Genomic DNA, 24,232 nt, shown 5'->3' on the forward strand with positions numbered 1-24,232 from the left:
GGGCTTGGCCTTCTGAATCACCAACAGCCTCCTCCCCTGGGACGGGCTGTTTGTTTAGAGATGGAAATGTCCTCTTTCTGGTCTCCCTGTGTCTGGGATCTCGGTGGCTTCCAGTGCTCAAGGAATGACACGGGGAAAGAACCGAAGCTTCCCTAATTCACTTTGAGAAGTGCTTTGGGAATTACCCATAAATACGTGGCAGCCTTGAGATGGCTTAGAAGGAGAGAACGATCGAGAGAAGCAGGTGTTAGGGGCTGAGGGCTGGGGGCCTGGGGTCAGACCTGCCTTGGCCTTCTTTTGTTTTTCATGACCGGGCGATGTTCCAGGCTTCCGCTGGCATGCATTTTCTTGTCTCCTACACAGGTCATCCAACTGACTGCAGGCACTTCTTTTTGCCTAACTTCACGCTTCCCAAGCTAGTTCAGGTTTTCCATAGTATAGATAGGCTGGAAAATGGCCCCCAAAGATACCAGGAACCTGTGGATGTTACCGTATACAGAAAAGTGTTCTTTGCAAATGTGATTAAGGTACGGCTCTGGAGAAAGGGCAATGATCGTGGATTATTTAGGTAGACCATAAATAAATTTCTGGAGTGTCACCTGGGGCGGAACAGAGAAGCCTTTCTTTTTAGAGGATCCAGAAAATCGCAAGCTGAAGAAATGTGGAAACAAGTTTACAAAAGAGTGGAATAGTTTAAGTATTTGCATCTAATTTAAAAATTTGCAAAAGCTGCTGCTCTTAACACATACAGGTACAACAAGTTCACGTAGCAGACATTGTCCCTATCCACTTGACATCTCTGGGCACCTACACCTGACCTCTAACGGCCAGCACTTGTGTTTCTTGGCCTGTGCATTTTCTTTGGCCCCGAGAGCCCGATCTGCCCCTATACACAGAAAGCCAGATACGCCAGGGAATTAACCCCCAAGAGCAGTCCTCTCCCTACCAATGCCTGAGGGAAGCTGATATGTAAGTACCCCGGCTCCCTCACCCCTCGCTGGGAGAACAATGAGGTATGCTGTACCCTGGCTTCCTGAGGTCTCAGATGGGATGAAACTCCAGTTGCTCATAGTTATAACTTAACTGACACATGTTTATACATGAAATATTGGTGTGTGTGCGTGTGACATATAAGTAGTGCCCTCCTGTCCATGTCTCTTACCAACCAGCTCTTTTCACCAACATTCCGTCTTCACATCTACTTCCAGTTGGTGACATTGGTTTTGTACCCCGTCTCCAGGCTTCAACACACTTTCTCTGCAAATTCTTGATAAGGGAAGTATTACACGCTGTGAAACAAATCTTTATCGCCAGGACTTTAAGCTCCTTCACGTAGCTCACTGAAATCACATTATTATCTTTCGATTTGTCTCCCAAGAGAGATGGTATTAAAGATCTTGATCTTTCAGAGGATGCATTTTTGGAGCATTTGCCTCTGGGGGGATAAGGCAGTTGAAGTCGCCACCACTCAGGAGAACGTGTTCCAGTATCCCGTCTGGATTCTTGTGGCAGGGTTACCTTGACGTGGTGGCCCTGGGATTTTGGTTTTCCCCCCTCAACATGTTACATGTCATACTGGCCTGAAAAGCAAGTTGATGACTATAAGGGTAGCTTAAATTTAGTTTTATAAAGCCTAAAATCTGCATTATTTTTATCCTAATTCAGGGTACATTTCAATGATTACACTGAGAAAAACATGGCGCACGACCCTTAGATGAATTGGGGGGCCCCAGCTCAGAAATGGGATGAACTTCTAAAAAGTATTAATTACTTCACCATATTTTTAAACTAGATCCTTAGGTGATGGCACACACATGGAACCCAGGGTAAGGAGTGTTGTGAGGGTTTGTGATGTTCCATATCAGGAAAATCAGAGTTTGGCACCCCACTTGGGTATCAATGCTGCTTTCTCATTTTTCTCAGTGTTTAGGGTTTATGGTCAGGGTTATTCGAGTTTAGAGCTCTGGGTATCAGAAGCAAAGTCACATTTAGGTCCAGATAAGCCTCGGGGTAATCTCTGTCACAGTTCTCCTGGCATTTGGATTATTAGGGTGAAGGCATAGCATCGTTAAGGGGAAGGGTACAGGGTTAGGGTTGTGGTCAGGATATATGTGGATCTGCTCCAGTCTACTTTCCAGAGTTTACACTTCAGGGTCATTAGTTTATGGTAACCAGGCATTAGGGTTGCCCCTCAGGGCATTCAGAGTCAACCACACATGAATCCATTGTCATTTGCAACTCAGGGAATTCAGCATGAATGGTCTCCCTGGGTCAGGGTTAAAGTCAAGGCATATGTTCTGCTCTTTGGAGCATCGGTGTTGAGTCATTGGAGTGTGGAGTAATCAGGGTCAGGACAGGCCATCAACAAGGTGTCTGCTCCATTGCCTCTTAGGGTTTTACGTTGTTTCGTCAAGTTCACTGAAGTTGTTAGCACTAACGTCACTGAGAGTGGGGAAGTCAGGCTCGTTAGATCTAATCTCCATTTAAACTATTTAAGGTCAGTTTGGGTTTAGGATAACTTGGGGGCAGTTAGAATTGTTTACCGAGTCTGGGATTTTAGGTGTGTTTAGGATCTCTTGGGCCTTTTAGGATCTTTTGTACTGTTGGGGTTTAGAATCATTTAAAGTAAATTTGCATTTTAAAGGCATTTAGGGAGGGGCAGGATTTAAGATCTTTTAGAGTCTATTTAGACTCTAAAAGAGTCTATTCATCCATTTTAGAGTGATCCTTAGCGTCATTCAGAGTTGTTAGTTTAGGGTCATGTGGATAATTTGGGGCTTATGGTTAAGCATCAGCTGAGAAACTTTAGGATGGTTAAGGTTATTTGAGACTCAGGATTGAATTTTGTTGAGGATCTTTTGTTGGGATCACCTTACCCATTGGGCCATTGAAATAATCATTTTTTTAGAGAGTGAGTAGGGGAGAGGGGAGGGGGTGGGAGAGAGAGAGAGAGAGAGAGAGAGAGAGAGAATCTTAAGCAGGCTCCACCCTCAGCCCGATTCAGGGCTTGATCCCCGCAACCTGGGATCATGACCTGAACAGAAATCAAGAGTCAGACACTCAACCGACTGAGCCACCCAGGCACCCCGTGAAATGATTGGGTTTTTAAGAGCCCTTAGAATTAGGGTCATTTTTTTTTTTTCATTTAGGATATTTTATGCATTTAGAGTTAGAATCATCTAGGGTTCAAAAATATTGAAGCTCTCTTAGAGACTGCTAAGATTTGGGTTCTTCTTGGATTGCTTAGAGCTTTTTAAGGATGGTGTGTATCATTTGGCATCATTTGAAGTCATTGGAGATCATGTAGGGCTAAAGTAATTTTCAGTAATTTATGCCTCTTCAGGATCTTTAAGTGTTTGAAGTCTTAGGCCATTTCGGGTAGTTTAGGCTCCCAAAAGGCATGGGAACATTTGGAGTGATTTATGGCCCATTATAGTTTGGGATGTCTAAGGTCATTTTAGCGGGGAATACAGGGGTTATGATTGTTAAGATACTTGGGTCAAGACCTTAAGGTTGTTATTAGCATTGGCATTCTTGTTGTTTTAAGGTCTTTTTGTTTAGGGTACATCTGGTTATTCACCCTTGCTTTCCACAGACATTATCAAGGTGCCCGCCAAAGGTCAGGTACGACTCTAAGTGTTGGGGTTACCCTCACAGAGTTTGGGTTCTAGCGGAAGAGATAAATAAATCAACAAATCTATTCAGTGACAAGTGCTTTCAGGAAAATAAAAGCAGAGGGGGACTGGCAGGAGGGCGGCCAATGGAGGTAGGGCACTCAGGGAAAGCCTCCCTAGGACGCAAGTGTTGTGTTCAGACCTGACTCAAAAAGAAGCCAAGCATGGGATGAGCTGGGAGAAGAATGTTCCAGAAAAAGAGTGGTGAGGGCAAAAGCCCAGAAACAAGAGAGGTCTGAGGACAGCAAGGCCAGAGAGCATGAAGCACGTTGACTATGGAGAAGGTGGAAACCAGGGGATCCCAAGATTAGGTGGGATGAGACTATTTAGGTCTAGGTAAGCTAGATAAGATTTTGGCATTCTTTTAAAGGTCATTTAGGGTCGCTGAATATCATGTGGGTTCTTGAGGTATAGAGTTGGTTCCTTCAAAGTTTAGGGCCCTCTGGGGGCTTTAGGAGCCATTAAGGATCATTTACGAACTTTTATGGTCACTTACGATCTTTCTTCGTTGTATAGAATTTTTGAAATTCATTTGGATCACTTAGGGTTAATTAAGAGCATTTAGGAATCTTAGAGTTATTTAGAATAATTTTAATTGCTTGTCACATTTAAATATTTCACATGGAGTCATGTTTAATTGCTTAGGATTGTTTAGGTTTGTTTGGAATCTTTTAGGATTGTGTGGGAAGTGGTTCTCAAATTCAGTGCACGCAGGGATGGGAGGGGGTGGTGGGGAGGAGGAGGGACAATGTTAGAAGTCCTGCTGCCAGAGCTACACTTTAGAAGAATTAAATCAGAATCCCTTGGCATGAAATGCAGGCCTCGGTGTTTTTAAAACTCCCCAGGTGATTGCAACTTTCAGCCAAGGTGAGAGCCATCGCTTTATACTGGTTTAGAAAAGAGCTACTTACAATGGACCAGCAGCCTCAGAACCATGGGAGGATTTTTCAGAGATGCAAACTTTTGGCCCCCCATCATCTGCTGAATTGGGAACTCTGGGGGTGGAGCCCAGCAATCAGGTTTAACGCGTTCCCCAGGTGATTCTGATTCTAAAGTTCAAAACCACTGGCTCAGGGTTTACAAGAATCTTCAGGATCCTTGAAGTTTTCTAGGGTGGGGGATTCTAAGGGCATTTAGGATCTCTTCCTGTCAGCTGGGTTCGTTTGGGGTTATTATTGGTTGGCTTAGTGGGCATATCTTTGTAGGGTGCTGGTAGACACCTGAGGCAATTATTTTTCAATTAGGTTTATTTGGTGACTACCTGAGTCCAGAAATAGTCTTCCCTGCCACCATCCCTGGACAGCTTCTTTCCTAAAGCTCTTGGAGAAGGTGAGCCTCTGATCTGTGGGGATGTAGGTCAGATCAGTTCCTGAGCTCCTTGGATCAGACCTCCAGGTGCATGAGGTGAGAGAGAGGAATAGGATGTATCCCGTGTGCCAGGGTGGGGCGAAGCACACATTATCCAGAATCCACGATATGGGCCTTGGTCAGCCAATCAGGTATCCAATCCTTAATAAAGAGAACTTCAGAATGTCAGAAACTGAAAGTGGAACAGTCTGACAGCATATTCTGAGTGATGTCAGGTTTCCAGAATTTGTAATAGGGGTTTTTTTTTTTTCCTCCTTTTGAAAGCTGTTGCTTTTCTAATCCCTAAAAGAAGCATTGAGAGGACAATCAGAAAGTGGGTTCGGTGTCCAGGGTAACTGAGCCTAAACACAAGGAAGTCCCCAGCTCAGCACATGGAGACTGCATTGTTCAGACTCGTACACACTCAGGACGTCAGGAAACCAACCATAGAAGGGTTTTCTCCAGGTCCCTAGAACTATGGATGTGATCCTTCCATTCTGGCGTGTGTGTTTGTGTGTGTTCGTATGTTGTTATGTCAGTGTACACGCATGCAATTGTATTTTACATGCACACACACATAGACAGTTTGGGCACACAAGGACTGCATTTCAACGGCATGAAATTGAATTGCCTCCTGGTAGGCTTTGAAGTCTTGCACTTGGAGAAAACTGACCCCAGCAGGGAGATGAGGGCTTTAATGTTCTCTACTGTGGGTTTTGTGGGGGATTTTTGTACCCATATGTGCTTTTGGAGCCTTCATGTTTCTGGCATACTAGCAGGAAATTTTAATCAAAAAGCCAGTGTAATAGAAACGTAAAGAAAGCATAATCCTGTGGCTCCAAGGTAACTTTTCTCATAGGCTTTTATATATAGGCCTGCCATCATATTGAACATGCTGTTTTACTCACCTTATGTAATAACATATTCCATGTTTCTACAAAAACTTCATAATTATACCTTTAATGGCTGAATAATATTCATGTTTATGGTTTTGATTTTATCTGCAGCATTATCACAGAAGGCAGGAAGAAAGAAATAGTCCTACTTTGCTTTTTTTTTTTTTTTTAATTGAAATATACCTACTTGGCTTTTCCATGGGATTATTTAAATCAATTTTGGGAGAGCTGCTATCTTTCCAATCCAAAAATGAGGGATAACTTTCCATTTTTAAACTTTATTTTTTCGTATTTTATTGCTGATACACAGAAACACAATAAATTTGTATGTATTCACATCATTTTAGCAACATTGCAAAATTCACTTAGTATTTCTAAATAATTTCTAGATTATTATGACTATTTTATTTTTTTATTTTTGTTTGTTTATTTATTTATTTTCTAGTGGATTTGAATTTCAACTGACTTGTGAAGAATGTTTAATATCTTTGTTATTTTTTAAAGTTTTTTTTCTTTTTTTTTTTTTTTTTACTGTTTAAATTTTATTTAAATCCAAGTTTGTTAACATATAGTGTAATAATGATGTCAGGAGTAGGATCTAGTGATTTATCACTTACATATAACACCCAGTGCTCATCCCAAAAAGTGCCTTTGTTTATTTATTTATTTTGAGAGAGAGAGAGAGAACACAGGGGCAGAAAGAGAGGGAGAGAGAATCCCAAGCAGGCTCTGAGCTGTCAGTGAAAGCTCGATGTAGGGCTCAATCTCATGAACGCTGAGATTATGACCTGAGCCAAAATCAAGAGTCAGAAGATTAACCCACTGAGCCACCCAGGTGCCCCTAAGATTATTACGACCATTTAAATTCAGCTTTCACTTGTTGGTTTCTTTTACTGGATCGTGGACATTTTAACTTTCTATTTCTTCTTTTTGCTTAGTTAACTCAAGAGCTTTTGGGCAAACTACTCAAATGTATTTTTGTGACTTGTGTTAAAGACAAAATTTGGCTAAGGAATTTTAACAATTTAAGTTGAACGATAAGTTGTATTTCTGTAAATACGTGCCTTACCTTTATTTTTTTCTTCATTTCTCATTTTTTATTTTTCATTTTTTAATATTTTTATTTATTTTTAATTTACATCCAAGTTAGTTAGCATACAGTGCAATAATGATTTCAGGAGTAGAACCCAATGGTTCAACTTACATAGAACACTCAGTGCTCATCCCAACAAGTGTCTTCCTTAATGTCCTTTGACCACTTAGCCCATCCACCCTCCCACAACCCCTCCAGCAACCCTGTTTGTTCTCTGTATTTAAGAGTCCCTTGTGTTTTGTCCCCTTCCCTGTTTTTATATTACTTTTGCTTCCCTTCCCTATGTTCATCTGTTTTGTACCTTAAATTGCACATATGAGTGAAGTCATATGGTATTTGTCTTTCTCTGACTGACTCATTTTGCTTAGCATAATACAATCTCGTTCCATCTACGTTGTTGCAAATGACACGATTTCATTCTTTTTTGATTGCAGAGTAATACTCCATTGTGTATATATATACCACATCTTCTTTATCCATTCATATGTCAATGGACATCTGGACTCTTCCCATACTTTAATATGTGCCTTACCTCTAGAATCTTCCCTTAGGATCATTTTGGGTTCAAGGTTTTCCATAGCCCCAGACATTCAATATTTGCTATGTGTGGGAGTTCTCGTCAGCAGTTTGTTCTTGAAATTATACCCCAGACATCTCTGAGACATAATTACTTTCCATTAGCAAGACATATCCACGCTGTCCTGTGCCTTCTCCCCTGGTCTCTGGCACCAGCTACCCTCCTGGGAGCCCAAATTTCTTAGTGGAGGATACCGTAAGAGACCCAAAATCTGAGTGTTGCCCACCCCTTAGATGGTTCTGCAGCCATGGACAGAGTGACACTCAAAGCACGAGTTAAGGGGCACCTGGGTGGCTCAGTCAGCTAAGCGTCCAACTTTGGCTCAGGTCATGATCTCATGCAGGGTTCATGGGTTCAAGTCTGCATCGGGCTCTGTGCTGACAGCTCGGAGCCTGGAGACTACTTCAGATTCTGTGTCTCCATCTCTCTCTGTCCCTTCCCCGCTCACGCTCTGTATCTCTTTCTCTCTCTCAAAAATAAAATAAACGTTAAAAAAAAGAAACAAAAAATTAAGCACTAGTTAACGCTAATGTGTCTATAAAAAGTCCTTGGGAAAAAAATGGATCTCACTGTAATGCAAGAACGTTTAAATCAGTGTTATCAAAATATTGATATATAAAATATCCGTATTATATTTTGCCTTTCACCAAAATTTGTGTTTAGATTGCAGTTCTATCATAAATTTTTTAGGTGGGAGGAGGGGCAGAGGGAGAGAGAGAGAGAGAGAGAGAGAGAAAGAGAAAGAATCTTAAACAGCGTGGGGCTCAATCCCATGACTCTGCGATCATGACCTGAGCCGAAATCAAGAGTCAGATGCTCAACCAAGTGAGCCACCCAGGTGCCCCTCTATCATAAAATTTAAACTTAACTCTCAAGTTCCAACTTATGGCTCCGTCTTGAGGACCTCGCACCTGAAAATTATGGTATGCTGTTTTCTAGCCAATGTGTGGAGTCAGCCTAAGTCTCGTCCACACTGAGACATGTTAGAGAAATAGGGGCTGCTTTTGATCATCACAACAGACCAACAGGCAGAAACTGAAACTATCCTAAGGAAAACAGAACACACAGTCCCTACCAATGCACCCCTGGCTTTAAAGCTTCTGAAGTTAACTTCTATACTTCTATGACTTACATGTTTAACTCATAAGTAATCATTTTTATTTTCTGTAGGTTTAAAATGGAAAAAGGCAATGTCGGTTTTACCCAAGTTCAATTTTCTGTAGATTTGCCTGCATCTAAGCATCTTAGCCAAACCTATTCAAATGGATTCGAAACTTCACAGCTCACTCTCCTGCTCCAACTCTGTTCAGTACTCGCTTCGTTACCTAAAATAGGCAAAACCAAATTATTTCATAAAATCTGTTTCTGTAAAGAAAGCCAAAAAGCGCTGGCTCCTTGGGGGAGAAGGTTATTAGTATTTGCAGGGTAGTTTTCAGTACTCCAACGTTTGTAAGGCTTCCTGCCTGATTTGTGGTGTTGGTGGGACCCCAGATTATCTTTTGTCTTTGTCACCTACATGCACAATCTGAACAGTACAAAAAACCTCACTGCCTTGGAAGGGTTAACTGCTCATCTGTTTCACCCAGCTTAGTTAATTCAGCAGCTAAAAAGCTACTGCTTGGAGTGATAACTCTAAATATAAAAACTCAAAACAGCACTTAAGGGGAACACTGATTCGTCCAAATTTTTCTCTCTCTTTTAAAAATAAACCTATAAGTATCATTTGGAGTCATTGTTAAAAATCTTATCTTGGTTGTTAGCCTTTTTTAGAGGCCAAATTATGATGGTCCCTAAATTCCTCCTGGGAAGACAACTGTCGATCACATATTCAACTGTTGTGAACCAATCACATAACCCTCCTGTGTTCTAGTTCTCCAGAAAAAGAGGACCCACGGGATGTGGGTACATAGAGAGGGATTTATTTTAAGGAACTGGCTCATGCAGTTGTGGGGGTGGCTAGTCCAAAATCTGCAGGGTGGGCCGGCAGTCTGGAGACCCGGGGAAGAGCTCGGGCTGCAGCTCAAGTCCAAAGGCAGTCTGGAGGCAGAATTCTCTCTCCCTCAGGGGAAGCACGATCTTTCTTTTAAAGCTTTCAACCTATTGGATGAGGTCCACCCACATTATGGAAGGTGATCTGCTTTACTCAAAGTCAACTGATATACAAGTTAATCTCATCTAAAAACCACTTTCACAGCAACATCTAGACTGGTGTTTGACCAAATATCTGGGCACCATGGTTTAGCCGAGTTCACCTAGAATTAACCGTCACACTTGCCCTGCTCCTTGGGGTGGAACTTGGGCCCTCGTCTGAGGTCTTACATTTGGCAACCTCTGGGGAGCTGCCTCTGACGGAGGCAAGTCCAGGTCCCCACACCCCCACAGGGTGGCTTGGCCATTTTACGGCTGGGGAAACCAAGTCCTAGCAAAAGGTTCCACGAATTGGTCCCAGGATCGTTAAGAGGCCTGGGGGTAGAGTCAGGACAAAATCTTGCCTCATGGGAGGGTGGCTCCCAGCTCTTTCCACCACAATCGTTGGCTCCAGCAGGGCCTGAGCTCACCCGGGGACATTCTCATTTCACTTCTGACTTGGAATATTATAGCCACGCCTGAGCCCATTCAAACCAGAAACTCTGGGGGAAGAAAATCAACTGACTTCCTGGATGTGCCTTCGAGTCTCCTGCCCCCCCCCCCCCCGCAGAGCACCACGCCCCGCGGCCACACACAGAGCCATCCACAGAGGGACTTCTCTTTGAAAAGTGCTTTATTTCAACAAGATCTACGTTGGTGCATGGAAACATATCAAAATGTTACAGAAACGCGTCGCCCCTACTGAGGCCTTGTCAAATTACGACATGATCCCTAGATGCATCCGTTTGTAAGTTCAGAACCCAACAGTGAACCTGGTCATGTACCATTGCAGAGGGCAAATTATGATTAAGAAAAGGATACGTCACAAAGCTAAAACAAGTGGGGAAACCCTCAAGGATGCTAACAGTAGTAACACACCAGAAACCATCGGCCGGGGAAGCAGGTCTGCGATCGGCTGGGAAGACTCCAGGGGTAAACGGAGGCTCTCCCCTCACCGCTTGTCCACATTTTGTGCTTGGGTAAAATGCAGGGGGCACTGTAACCTCCCGCGATGGGGTCACCGCTTTCAGTCCCGTCTGAAAGGCGGGTTGCTACATTCATTTTTCTCTCTCCCCCTCTCGGAGACCACTGCTCATCTCCTGACTCAGGCAGGAATTTGTGTACAACTTAAGCAGCAACTCAAAAACGTGGGTTGCGGCATGGGGGACGCGGGAGACTTGCTCTGCTTGCTGTCTTGGCCCCCACATCACGGTTTGGCCACGAGGCCCTGAAATTCCCTTGTTCGTACAGAAATTTCCCTCTTGGCGATGTATCCAGGGCACCATATTTCTCCATGTTAATAAGGAGCTTTGCATTTTTTATTTTTTTTTAACAGAGCCTCTCTGAAGAGTTTCTTGCGCTTCTGGGATCCGTTGCTCCTCTTCCTTCTGACATTCTGAAATAACCACCCAACTCTGCAGAAAAGAATTCGTGCCAAGAAGTTTTGCATCTGAGAACAGATCTGTGTGTGTCATTGTATTTCAAAGTCTAAGCTACAGTGATGATAAAATGTCTTCATCTGGGGATCTCCAGGAGAGAGGATTATTGTTTTCTTTCCGTAGGGAGGAGGGAAGGGTGCAAATATTTCTCCTTGAAGTCTCAGACCAAAACCCCAGTCCCCGCATTTTTCTCGAAGGTGGGTGGCTAATCTGAGCTCCTCCCTCCTCAACCTCGCTTAGAATCCAAGTCCAACAGCCTGGTGCACACTCCTCACCAGCACATACAGGCAAGCCAAGCCTGCTATCTGTGCTTCTCAGTCTCTCCCCAAGGTATCCCCCCACCCCCATGTAACTCATCACCTGTCCACTCATGTGATCACCGAGAACGTGACCTTGTGCTTAATCTCACCATCACCTAGGGGAGCGGACCCCCTCCCCAGCCAGATGGACTCAGGCTTTTCCTTCATTTGATCACCTTGTAACATAAACCCCTAGAAAAAGAACGCCAGATGTGGCTCTACTGCTTTTCACAAGTTAGGGGGAAAAACCTATAAATTGGCCTTTTGTTCCTCACACGATTTCAGGTTCATTGCACACAATTACATAACCCCCTACAAATCGGTACAGGAATTCAAAGCCGCCAGGCCATGTGATACCAGTGAGAAAATCCGGCTCCACACTGTGGTGAAGTGTCTCTGTTTCAGCCGCTGTTATTTCAAAGGCCCTTTCCAAAATTCCCGATCGGGTTGTTAGGAAGTAAGAAATGATCTCCAAACAGGGTGGGCCAAAATGCCACAAGGTACGGCGCACATTACGTGGAATGTATCCTGTAAGATGCGATTTCCCCTGACTTCCACCCTGAATCCCTCCCGCCCCCCATCTTTAAAAAGCCAGGTCTACCTTAGCATCACTTTCTCGCCAAGGGATCCGGCAAACCTGACGTTTTGCAACATGGCCATATTTAAACTATCGTAGTGCTAGTACAAATCAAAGAGAACTCTTATGGACCAGAAATAGCTGTTCAACAAAAGTTAGTGGTTAGTAGTTTGCTTTGTGGGGGTTTTTCTGCCTCGCGCACCAAGGAGAATTACTGGGGCCGACAAAGGCTGTGAACATTCAAAATAAAAAGAACTGGAAGAGAAGTTTAAGTCATTTTCTCAAAGGCAGGACTCAGGAAGTGTGTTTGCATTCACAAACCCGCTCTCGCCCATCTGTATGTAACAAAGGAAGCCTCTCCCGCCCCCGGGGTTTTCTGTGCATTTAGCAGAGGCCCACGGAGATGTCTGATTGAGGCTAAGGTTGCCGGATTTCCAGTCCACGCCCCACAGGGCTGGTGGCGCTGTCCCCGAGGAGGAGGTCGCCTTGCTAAGAGACCCCCGGCAACACGCCAGGTGGCAGCGTGCCATCTTTTTGAAAATCAACGAGACCACAGCTGTGAGCCACCTACAGAGGCCACGGAGGCCACAGGGGACAGCAGGGGGCAGGAACCGCTCTGCTGCAAACCTCCACCTTCCTTGCAGGTGCTGACCACTGGCACTCCTTCCCCCAACCGCCCAGCTCCCCAAACCTTCCTTGGAGGGGAGGTGAAGAGATGGGGAGTCTCTCCACCACCAAAGCTGAGACCCCTGATGTCAGAAGCTCCTGGCCTTGCTTGGTTGATCTCCCAGCCAGGCACCCTGCCCCCATGCATCTATCTGTCCCTCTTCAAACTGTGTCAGCCATACTGTTGCTCAGCTGCCCGGAAGTCTTCCTGATGGGGACCCCACGGGGACAGACTGTCCTGCCCTTTCCCTGCACTGGGGTCTGCTCTAAAGATCACCCAGGTGGCTGCTCAGAGAGCCCGAAAGAGAAGCTCCACCCTCCCTGTGCAGCCCGACCTGGGCCCCACCTCGGTCAATAGCAGCCTCCTCACTCTTGGGAAGACCATGTCCACACACGAGGTGAGGGCCACTTGCAAGAATCCAGTGGTTGGAAAGACTGAAGCCTTGACTTCAAACACATGGCTTCAGTATCAAGTGCAGGAATCTCCCCTGGTGGTATGAAACGGGCCGGGCTCACAGGCCTGTCATTTCTGCAAGGAGCCTCTACACTTCCCTAAAGAGGGAAACTCTCTGGCCGCCACCCCAGAACGAGGCCAGGCCCCGGCCACACTAGCCAGCCTGCCACGTACAAACCGGTGAGACCCTTCCTTCAACTCACGGAGGCACCAAAGAGTTGGGGCCGGCAGCCTGGCATGCTTAGCACATCAGGCTCCTCTCCTGTCTCTTAGACGTGGCCGTGGAGGCGAGGACAGAGGCAGAATCTGCGCAGATCATCACATATGTCTTTGTTATTTAAAACAATCCAAGTTTCCAGTGTAAAAACATGTGGGCCTACTGCAGCTACCCCAAGGACGGTTTATCTTTCTCTTTCCATCGCACCTCCCCCAGGGGCGTGGGGCTGTTATTTTGTTAAGTTCCAATCCCCAATCCTGTTACGTGTACAGGGAGAATCTCTACTAACATATAAATATCCCAAATGGTGCGCTGGCTGAGTCCCCTCCCTTCTAAACATGTGTGGCTTGCTCCCTGGCACTGGAGGAGAGAAATCTTCCCTCCGACTTAAACCCCTCGGATTGGTGACTCGTCTGATTTTCCCCGTCTCGGCCAGCCTACCTGCAAGCCCCATGGCACTTGTGCGGGTTGTTTGGAATTCAATGGCATGTGAATGTCAGGTAGGCACGTGGATTATGTACTGTGTGTGCACACGCACTTACAGTGCACGCACGCGCTCATGTGCGGACACACGCCCACGCACACATTTTGGGTCCTTATAACAAAATCAAAAGTCCTTGTGAGTGAAAGAAAGGAGCGGAGCACAGGGTTCCAGGGATGGGGAGTTGTCTGCTGGCTTCTCCATCCTGCTCCGGGCAGCAAATGGTGGCTTGGTGGGAGCTGGAGAGGTCTGCATCTAAAGGTTTCCACAGAAGGAAGGTACCCAGCTTCCTGTGCATCTTCTCATGTCAGCGGCGGCCCCTGTGGCATCTGGATCCCCTCCCTCTTGTGGCTCAGATTGTTGCTGGGGTCTCAGCCATCTCTTCCAGCCTCTGCCGGATCATTAGCCGGAGCACGGTGTACCTGGGGACAGGAACAGCTGCGGTGGACAGCGGAAGGCAACACATACCCCCTCTTGATCTTTCCCCACCACCCGGGCCACAGGGGCCACTTGTCGCTCCTTCTGCTTCTATCACGGGACCAGCCATCCGCCACTTTGTAGCTTGTGTTCATTTCCACACCCAGAGGAGAGGAACTGAACAGACCAAATCCAAAGTGGACAACTTGACTATAGTTAGACACTCTGGCAAAAAGAAGGATGGGAAGGCGAAACGGAAACACCAACAGTAAGGGTTCCGCTAACCGAGTGCTGACTAGGCCCAAGGCTCCACGACACAGGAGCACGGGATCCTCACCTGGGCTGGACCATATGCAATTGCCATTATTTGACTACTTGGGCGGGGGGGCTACAACGGCAGCGGCAACTTCGTATGGTTCAACCTAATATCAGTACCCGCATTTTGCGGAACAGGCTATAACAACTACCAAACATGGGTGTCCATGACTTGTCTCCACCCCCTCCCTGAACTAATAAGGCAACGCGGACGCTGAAGTGTATACAGCTGTAGGACTAACAGGAACATTCCTTAAGTCCAGGGCTTGGCACCGCACAGCAAAAGCCATCTTAAAAGTTTGGCACATAGTAAGTGTTCAATAAATATTAACTGCTATCATACTAGTTATTATCATTGATACAGCAAATATTATCGGTGCTATTCGCCAGTGGCAGAAGTCAATCAACTGTCCTGCTGTATCCATGAAAAGCAGCCCGATTTATGGCTAAACATGGCAAAAAATATCATAAAACATAACCAAAAACATCAAAGTCGCAATAAAAAAAAAAACCCACCCCCGAGAAATAGGGTGAAACAGGTGATGGGGATTAAGAGGTACAAACTTCCGGTTATGAAATAAAAAGTCACAAGGATGAAAAGCATAGGGAATACAGTCAATAATACTGTAATAATATATGGTGACAGATGGTGACCACACTTGTCGCGCACGGTGAGCACTGAATAATGCATAGAATTGCTGAATCGCTACGCCATACGCCTGAAACAAATATAACATTGTATGTCAACTATACTTCAACCAGGATTTTTTTTTTAAATCCTCCCCAGAGAGAAGCTTTACTGGGCTTTTCAACCCAAATGCAATTTCCAGAAGAGAAATGTTGAGAAGGGAGAAGGGTAGGAGGAAAGGATTTCAGAGGTAGGGCTGTTCAGATTACTTTCCACTGCTAAGATGGCTTTCTCTGGCACGCTTTTATGTCCCACATCAAAATGAGAAGCTGGCCTAAGAAGCAAAGAGACCAACACACTTATGTTTTGTGTCCCCATCTGAGATCCACATTTGTCACGGGAAGCCCCTGGAAGAAGGTCCATGGGACCCAGGCCCACACAGCCACTCAGCACAGTCCCTGCAAGGCACCTGAACACCTGGGCTCCCCGCGGTCCTGGGAGAAGCCCAACCAGCCGCCCTGGGGCCATGCGTACTTGCGTATCAGCTTCTTGACTTCCCGGTCTTCTTCCTCTTGGAGCTTCTGAATGAAGCTTTTAAGGACAGGCATCTCGAACTTTATGTACTGGGCCACCTGGGGAGGAAGAAGTAAGTCTGGGGCGCACACACGCCCCCTCCCAAACCTATTCCAATTCCTTTTGGTGTCTCTCTTACGTAAGGCCCAAAGCCGCGGGCACCTATTTCTACACGGATCCAAGATTTCCTTAAAGGCAGTAGCCAAGCCTCGTTCTTCTCAAGGCTGGCATCGAGATGGCTCCCTATACATGATACAGATCTCCTAACTTCTCATTTCTCGTCCCCATGTATCCAGTCCACGACAAGGTGAAATCAAACATGGAAAAGCACTTTCTCCTGATGCAGCAATGCAGAGGAAAACCTGACCCATGGTATTCAATAAAACTCCCTGTTCGCCCCTAAGAGGATTTTTGGAACCGTGGCTCAGGACGATGGTTTGCATCTCGAGTCTCAAGCAGGCGTCCAAATGGGAGCTTACTCTGGAGAGGCTGTGGGGGTGAGGGTGGTTCCCGGGTGAGCCATCTGTCATCCCCCACAAGAATCCCCACCCTACTTTATCAACTCTTCTCCATGGGAAAAGTGTATTTCTCCACCCTATTCATGGCTACATGACTTGTTTTGGTCAATGGAATGTGTGTGGACGTGATGTAAGACACAACTGAGTGGAGGCTTCAAAGGAGCTTACGTGGTTTTGCCTGGTTACTTGCACTACAGGCACCTGCCATGAGAAGTGTACCTCAGGGAGGCACTACCCCTTAGGCCTGGGTCTCTGAATGAGACATGAAGTGCACACCTGAACTCAACCCACAGCCCCCAGCAGAGCTGCTGCTATTTGCCTGCGGCCTCCTGAGAAAAAGGTAAATGTCTGCTGTTGTAAGCAGTTAAGATTTGGGGATGTTTGTTACCACAGCAAAAGCTGACTGACGCATAAGATAAGGTAAAATCATGCTAACTTCTTGAAGCCGCTAAGAGAGGTTTGCAGAAACTTCTCGGGCCTCTTACAGTACCCCAGAAAGGCTGAAGACATTTACTCCTTCCATGGAAACCACTTGGTGCCTGAGCCTACCTCCAACAAATCCCAGGGCACACCCTCAGTCTAGCCTCTGCGTTCATTCTCCCCGCTAATGGCTTCAAGGAAACCCGGTATTGAGGAATGGCAGCAAAATGGGGCATGGCCCTTGGCCAAAAAAGTCAAGCTATACCCCAGTTGCAGGTAACCCAACCAAATCCCCACCCACCTGAGGGCAGACCAGCCAACCACAAGGGGACTCACATCATAGGTGACTTCCTCCACCTGGTCCTTCTCCATAAGAAACACTTTGGAGACCTGCTCACACGGGCCCTGGAGGATTCGAGCTACCAGCGGGTAATCGGTGTTCTTGAGCTTCTGTTTCTCTGTAACACACACACAGCCAGGAGCAGCCCTGAGTTCGGCCCGAGGCCTTTCTCACCATAAGTAGTGGCCAACTCAGGGGCCTAAATGGCACAGGCACCTTAGGAGATGCGGTCACGTAAGTCAGGAGACTGAATAGTGAATGAACAATTCTTGCTCAAAGCAACCATTCCCTCCCCCCTCTCCCTAACAAAACTACCATGCTCAAATCCTTTGGAAGATACTCTACTGGAGGAATTGGTCTCTTTAAATAAGCAGTTACGTTTTAGTGTTTGTTTCCTGACCACATACGGCATTCCCCAGTGGACTCAGCCAGTGAGCCCACTGGCCTTGGAAGCAAACAACATTTGGAGGTTTCCAAAAGCCAAACAACAAGCAAATGAGGCAGAGGTTTGATTTTTTTTTTTTTTCCTGTTTTGAGTGAAGTAAAAATGTTCAAGTACACGGTATTTTTCAGACTTACCACCGCTGGTATGGACCACATACAAAGCAAACTCTTCTGCGGAATTCTCGATCTGAACCAGAAACAAAAGATACTTGGAGGAAGCACATATTCACACATCCCAAGCCCGAGCCATTCCTTCTTGAATGCCACAAAGCTCAATCAATTTTAGGCAACTTTTGAGGGGGGAGCTATTTATCTACAGCTCTCAGAGGGGATGAGGAGAGGGGGCAGGCCGGGAACTTCACCAGTCACAGCAGATAATCAGGGCTGATGCTTCCTGCATGCTGCCAAGCACAGCGTTCCCCACTTTGCATGCGTTCACTCATCTAAGGCTCCCAACAACCCCTCAATGGGGTCCCGTTAACCCTCATTTTACAGACAAGGGAGCAGAAGCACAGGGAGCTTTAGTAAGTTGCTCAGCTCATCCATGCAGCAGGTGATGGCTGGGAATTCGAACCCAGAGCCTGTGCCCTTAGGCCACTGGGCAACACTGGCCTCAATAAAAATAAGAATCTCTGACTCCAAAAGATAAGGGGATGATTCCTATAAAGGGATTGTGGAAAACAGAGTAACAGGACTTTAAAAAAACTCATGCACTATAATTTACACATCTACTGAAGTTCCTTTTTAAAAAAAATTTTGGGGGGCGCCTGGGTGGCTTGGTTGGTTGAGCGTCCGACTTCGGCTCAGGTCATGATCTCACGGTCCGTGAGTTCGAGCCCCATGTCAGGCTCTATGCTGACAGCCAGAGCCTGGAGCCTGTTTTGGATTCTGTGTCTCCCTCTCTCTCTGCCCCTCCCCTGCTCATGCTCTGTCTCTCTCTGTCTCAAAAATAAATAAAAACGTTAAAAAAATAAAATAAAATAATTTTTTTAATGTTTATTTTTGAGAGAGAGAGTGAGCATGAGAGGGGGAGGGGCAGAGAGAGGGGACAGAGGATCTAAAGGGGGCTCTGTGTTGACAGCAGACAGCCTGATGTGGGGCTCGAACTCACAAACTGTGAGACCGTGATCTGAGCTCAAGTCAGATGTTCAACTGACCGAGCCGCCCAGGCGCCCCCTGAAGTTCCTTTTTCAGAGTCGGTTCCCCAAATGTGTTTCAGAAGTCAGTCTGTACACAGAGCCCCAAACCAGGCATCAGGCCTGGGGTCTCAGAATCCCCCTCAAGTTGCCCAACAGGCTCCCGGCCTCACCTCCGGGCTTTGGACTCAGCGGGTCTAATTCAGGGCTGGGGCCTGAGAAGCTCTGCTTTGCTGACAAGCTCCCACGTGATGCTGATGCCGCAGGGTCTGAAGAACCAAACTGTCTGCCCGGTGCCCCCTTACCACACACTCTCCACGGCCCCCCTTTCCGCCCCGGGCACACACACCAGCCATCCCAGGCCAGCCAGCAGAAGGAACTTGCCTTAAATTTGTTAAGCAGCAACTTCAGGACCTGTGGGGTGGTCATGGTGCTGTTGATGCGGACGTTGGTGACAGAACCATAGGCCGGCGTGAACACTGACGTCTGTCAATAGAGAGGTCTGGTTCAGGCTGGCAGGGGGGACAAGGACCGGAGCACTAAAACTTGGGTGTCCAGGCCCCGCAACCTGGGGTAGAGGGCACAGTGACAATGGCACTTAACCTGTACACCCTGAGAGACCCCTGATGGCCTGGCAAGCAGTGGGCCTTGATGTCAATAAGGCCGCCCTGGGCTTTGCCTAACTCAGGAGCTCATCGCCCACCCGCCACCCCCGAGGGAGGCTGGGGGTTCTGAGCTTGGCACGTGGCAGGGCGGGGTAGGGGGAATAGACCCAGATAAGGAAGACCTCCTCTCCAGATAAAACACGCACGAGGCCCCCTCCACTGTGACTTCCACACAAGGTCTCTGACCGCTCTCCCATGATGCACTTGCTTCCGGGGCTGGGTTCGGACCAGGCAGCAGGAGGAAAGAGGGTCAGCTAGCTTTGGGAGAGGCAGGCGGTGCAGGGACGCCCCTGCCTTGAGTCCTGCAGCAGGGGCAGCACTTAGCTCACAGAAACGGGAGACCCCACAGCAGCTAAGAGGCATGCGGTGTAGGAAGTGGGTAACGTGTGGATTTTCCGGGGAGTGGGGAATGGCTCTGATGTTTGTGGGGTCATCTCACCCACCACCCTGAGGGTACTCCTGATCTGGGGTCCCTCACCCCTCACAGGGCCGGAAGAGCCTGAAGCCCACCCACCACCCAAAGACGGAACAGCAAACACTTGGCTTCCCACACGTCTGCAGCCTCGAGGGGGCGGCTGCCCGGGGAGAGACCTTATTCCCTTGAGGCTCCCCAGGGCCCCGACCCCCCCATCCTCTCTACCTTGTGGTTGTAGAAATGGCCATTGATGGAGAATCGGTGGCGTCTGATTCGCCTCTGGTCACTGGGTGTCCTCACATTGCCACGGCGACGCACCCCAACGTCACTGCGCGTGCGCATCAGCTGTGGGGTGTCTTCCTGCAGGGTCTTCAGGCCCCTGGAGTCTAAGAGGGAAGGGAGAAACGAGCTCTGTCTGCCTGGACCCGGGACGTGGCGGTTCGCACACAGTACCCTTTTTGTGGCCAACGCTACGGTACCCACGGCCGCCTCCCCCAAAATGTGTTTCATAAAAACAGTGTTTCCCGCTGGGGGGGGTGGGGGTGGAAACATATGGTATGATGCACTGAGAAGCAATCCAGTGACAAGGTTCAGAGCACAGACTTCAGAGCCAGATTCCCAGGGTCAAGCCCCAGCTCCACCATTGCCATGTGTCATGAACCCCTCTATGCCTCAGTTCCCTCACCTATAAAATGGGCATCACGGAACTGTTGTGAGAGTTTAGTGAATTAATTCACACAAAGCATTTAGAATAGCGCTTGGCACAGGATAAGCACGACATAAGGACGTGCAAGATATAGCAAGCTGACAATATCTTCAAGATTATACATGCGCATAGCCTCAGACCCAGAAATTCCACTTGGAAGAATCCTACAGACACTGATGAATGTGCGAAATGACACGTGTACAAGGCCACTAATTGCAACCTTGTTTGTCACAGCGAAAGACTGGAATGACTTGGGGCGCCTGGGTGGCTCAGTTGGTTAAGTGTCAGACTCTTGATTTCGGCTCAGCTCACGATCTCATGGTTCTGTAGGATCAAACCCCACGTGGGGCTCCGAGTTGACGGCATGGAGCCTGCTTGGGATTCTCTCTCTCCCTCTCTCTGTCCCTCCCCCGCTCACGTGTTCTCTCTCTCTCTCAAAACAAAAGACTGGAATGACTTCAATGTCTATCAGTAGGGAGTGATCCACATTTCTTCACACAATGGAAAGAACACAGAAGTTCTTCATGGATTTGTACAGAACAGTCCTCAAAACAAACTAATAGAAACAGGGATGTGCAGGGGCGCCTGGGTGGCTCAGTCGGTTAAGCGTCTGACTTCGGCTCAGGTCATGATCTTGCTCGGTTTGTGAGTTCAAGCCCCGCATCGGGCTCTGTGCTGACAGCTCAGAGCCTGGAGTCACCTTCAGATTCTGTGTCTTCTCCTCTCTCTGCCCCTCCCATGCTCATGTTCTGTCTCTCTCTGTCTCTCAATAATAAATAAATATTAAAAAAAAAAAAAAAACTTTAAAAAAAGGAAAAGAAACAGGGATGTGCAAAATGCTACCCCTTGTGTAAATGGGGGAAGAAAAGAAATGATGTCCGACGATAAAGGTATGTTGCTGTGTATTTGCTTGTATTCATATAGAATATCTCGGCAAGATATTCTCACCATGCCTTCAGGTTTTTTCTAGGGAGAGAACCTCTAAGGTGAGTAGACAAAATGGGGAATTTTCACCTGTTTCCTTTGAATCCTCTTTGAATCCTGAACCATGTGAATTTCATTTATTTAATTTACAACATCTATAACCGCATCGGTCTTCACATAAGTGGGCCCAAAGGAAGAGCCCTGCCCTCCACGCATGTACCTGTGGGACTCGATGTCTGTTCACTCTCGGGTGGGGCATCCACTTCTGAGATCTGAATGTTGGGCACGGTGAGGGGCTTCAGGATGGTGCTGGGGAGGCAGAAAACAAAAAGAAGCCTGGCTCAGCCCCTGTGGAGAGATACTCCCTCTCCTGCAAGGGGAACACTTCACCTGTGCCAGGCAGGGGACCAGCCACACCCTCATGGACGGCCCGTGCTAAGTGTCCCATGAGGCTGGCCCGGCTCCAGGGCTGAGCACTGGGTAGGGAGGGGATATGTCGGAGGAGAATATGCTCATTCCCAGCATCTGCAGCAACCTAAGCACCCAATTCACCAAGGCCAGGATGGAGAACACCGAAGAACAAAATCCATGTGCTATGTGCATGCAGTTTCTAAGCACATACGGGTTCTATAGCTTCTTTGGGAAACCCTAATAATCTCCGGACAAGATTCCAGTTCGGATCCTTTTCTGTTGTAGGAGTGACTCTAAAGGAATCTAAAAGGAATGGCATCTAAAAGGAATGGAAAGTATCTAAAAGGAATGGAAAGTAACAGGTTGGTTGCCGCGAGGGTCAGGGCCTCATCGGAAGGGCCACTGATGATCGCGTTCTTGGGGTTGCCGGACGGAATGCTCAGCCGAGCTGGAGAAAGGATCACAAGCAGGCAGTCTGAGCAGAGTCCTGGTGTTGCCATGGTAATTGGCAAATGACTCCCCGAAGCCAAAAGGGATAATGACAGCAGCTCAGAGAAGCACACCCAAAATCAACAGAGGATTTGGCTCTAAAGGAGAATCAAACTTAACCAATGAGGACCATCCCACAATGAGAAGAGTGTGGGCTCCCTGGCACCCAGCAGAGATGGGACTTATGGTCCAGGGATGATAGTTTTAAAAGACAATAAAAACTGAAAATCTGAAAGAACTTCCTGTTGTAGTAGAACTCTGGACTTCTGACCCTAGAATGGAGCTGGTCAGAGCCTCTCAGGAATGATGAACACTGGACGCTCACAGGGGCCACCGCCCGTTCCCGCATCGAGGCAGAAACTGGCCTCCGCATCCTTCTGGACACAGTGGTCCAGGCAGTCACGTTATTAGAGCAGGCATCAGAGCTAACATTCTTACGGTTCTGAAACTCTCTCAAAGTACTAGTAGGTTTCAAGAACCAACCAAGACTGCTTGATGTTGCAGGGATGGGGGAAGAAACAAGTGTGCAGAGTGAAGGACCCCTTAGCAGGCTCAGCCGAAAATCACGCAGTCAAACGGCATTTTAACAATCCTCTCACTTAGGGGACAGAATGCAGCATAGTCCGGGCACTGGGATGGGGCTGTGGAAAGGGCTTGACCCACAGGAAATCAAATATGGTAGAAATGCTGAAATCAGAGTGGAGTGAGAAACCATCAAAGGCAGATGAAGCCAGAGAACCTTGACTAGACATCGCAGCGCCTGATGGGATGGGCAACAACTTCCCTCCTAAAATTCCCTTGGAAAGAAAGCAGATCAGCTCCAGGGTTTGGCCACAGTGTAGCTTTCTCTCCACTTTAGAGACAGATTGATTTGGCTGTGGAGTTTAACAGAACATTCAGCGTGTCCAACAGACAGGGCTTGGTTCTGGGTTAAAACAGAAAACACATCGCTGCGGTTTTGGCTGCGAGGTCGGCACCACCCCCCCCCCAACACTCCGGCCCCAGGGCAGCAGGGACCAATGACAAGTGTCTGGATGGAACGCAGCTAGTCACTTGATACCAAGAACTAAAGTCCCAGAAAGAAGGCCCGGTAAAGAGGGCGGGCCTCACTACAGGTGCTCGGCCACCATCTGGCAGCGGAGGGAGGGAAGGAGCAGACCTTCCCAGACTCCCAGCGGGGACCCGGGAGAGGGGGCCTCCCAGACATGCAGAGGTTCCATGTTGGAACCCTAAGTGTCTCCGGAGCAGGGTCATTCTATGAGGAGGGGTCCCCGTGGAGAGGTGCTGGGACACCAGGTGTCCCCTCGGAAATCTGTAGGCTAGGCCTGGCTGGCCGCTGGCGGTTCCCCTCAGAGGCTCCGGAATTCTCCATGACGGAGGACTCACTGCTCAGCCAGGCGCTGGCTGGTGCACCTCCCCTCTCACTCTCATCCAGTGATTGTGGTGACAGGCACGGTGGCCAGATCACACGAACATCTGCTCCTTCCTCCTCCTCCTAAGCCCAGAACAGGTGCACCCGCAGCACAAGTGGGAGAGTGGGGCGCTGGGGTCAAGGCTCGCTGGAAGAAGGTGGCATTTACCAACTCAAGAACATTCAAGAACGGAACCCCCAGACACGCCAGGTCCCCCCCCCCCGGTCCCATCTCTCCCCACTCACCCCTGAGCCCCCAAGTTACAGCCAGAGTGCCAGGAGGAAGAGGATGGCGGGGGGCGGATGCGTTCATTGTCATCTTGCATCTGCAGGCGGATGGGCCGGCGCAGCCCCCAGGAGATGTTCAGCAGCCCCTCCACGATGAACTCATCTTCCTCCTGCCCACGGAGCAACTGACACAGTCAGCCAGCCCAGAAAACCCCACCAGCGTCACGCTGGAGGGCAGCTGACGGCACCCTTGATGTGTCCTTGCTGGGCACGCCCAGTTATACTCACACCCCAGCTCCAGGACGCGCCCCGCTGCAAACTACCCCGATGACCTCACGGGTCAAC

The 24,232-nt window shown here is 47.8% G+C and overlaps 1 protein-coding gene across 8 annotated transcripts in view; it reads right to left on the reverse strand.

Annotated features, from left to right (window-relative positions):
• Positions 1-10,330: 10,330 nt before the first annotated feature.
• Positions 10,331-24,232, reverse strand: part of RASSF2 (Ras association domain family member 2) — a 42,272-nt gene continuing 28,370 nt past the window's right edge. For all 8 annotated transcript variants that reach the window (XM_049651090.1, XM_049651087.1, XM_049651091.1 and 5 more), the window contains 8 exons: positions 23,906-24,057; positions 21,569-21,657; positions 19,944-20,104; positions 19,023-19,124; positions 17,638-17,689; positions 17,055-17,176; positions 15,742-15,839; positions 10,331-14,269 (listed from right to left, as the gene is read on the reverse strand). In XM_049651090.1, coding sequence (XP_049507047.1) covers positions 14,200-14,269; positions 15,742-15,839; positions 17,055-17,176; positions 17,638-17,689; positions 19,023-19,124; positions 19,944-20,104; positions 21,569-21,657; positions 23,906-24,057 — 846 coding nt within the window. In that variant the 3' untranslated portion in view covers positions 10,331-14,199. The remainder of the gene's footprint in view (positions 14,270-15,741; positions 15,840-17,054; positions 17,177-17,637; positions 17,690-19,022; positions 19,125-19,943; positions 20,105-21,568; positions 21,658-23,905; positions 24,058-24,232) is intronic.

The sequence above is a fragment of the Panthera uncia genome, assembly GCF_023721935.1.
Source record: "Panthera uncia isolate 11264 chromosome A3 unlocalized genomic scaffold, Puncia_PCG_1.0 HiC_scaffold_11, whole genome shotgun sequence".
In the NCBI taxonomy this organism is placed as follows: domain Eukaryota; kingdom Metazoa; phylum Chordata; class Mammalia; order Carnivora; family Felidae; genus Panthera; species Panthera uncia.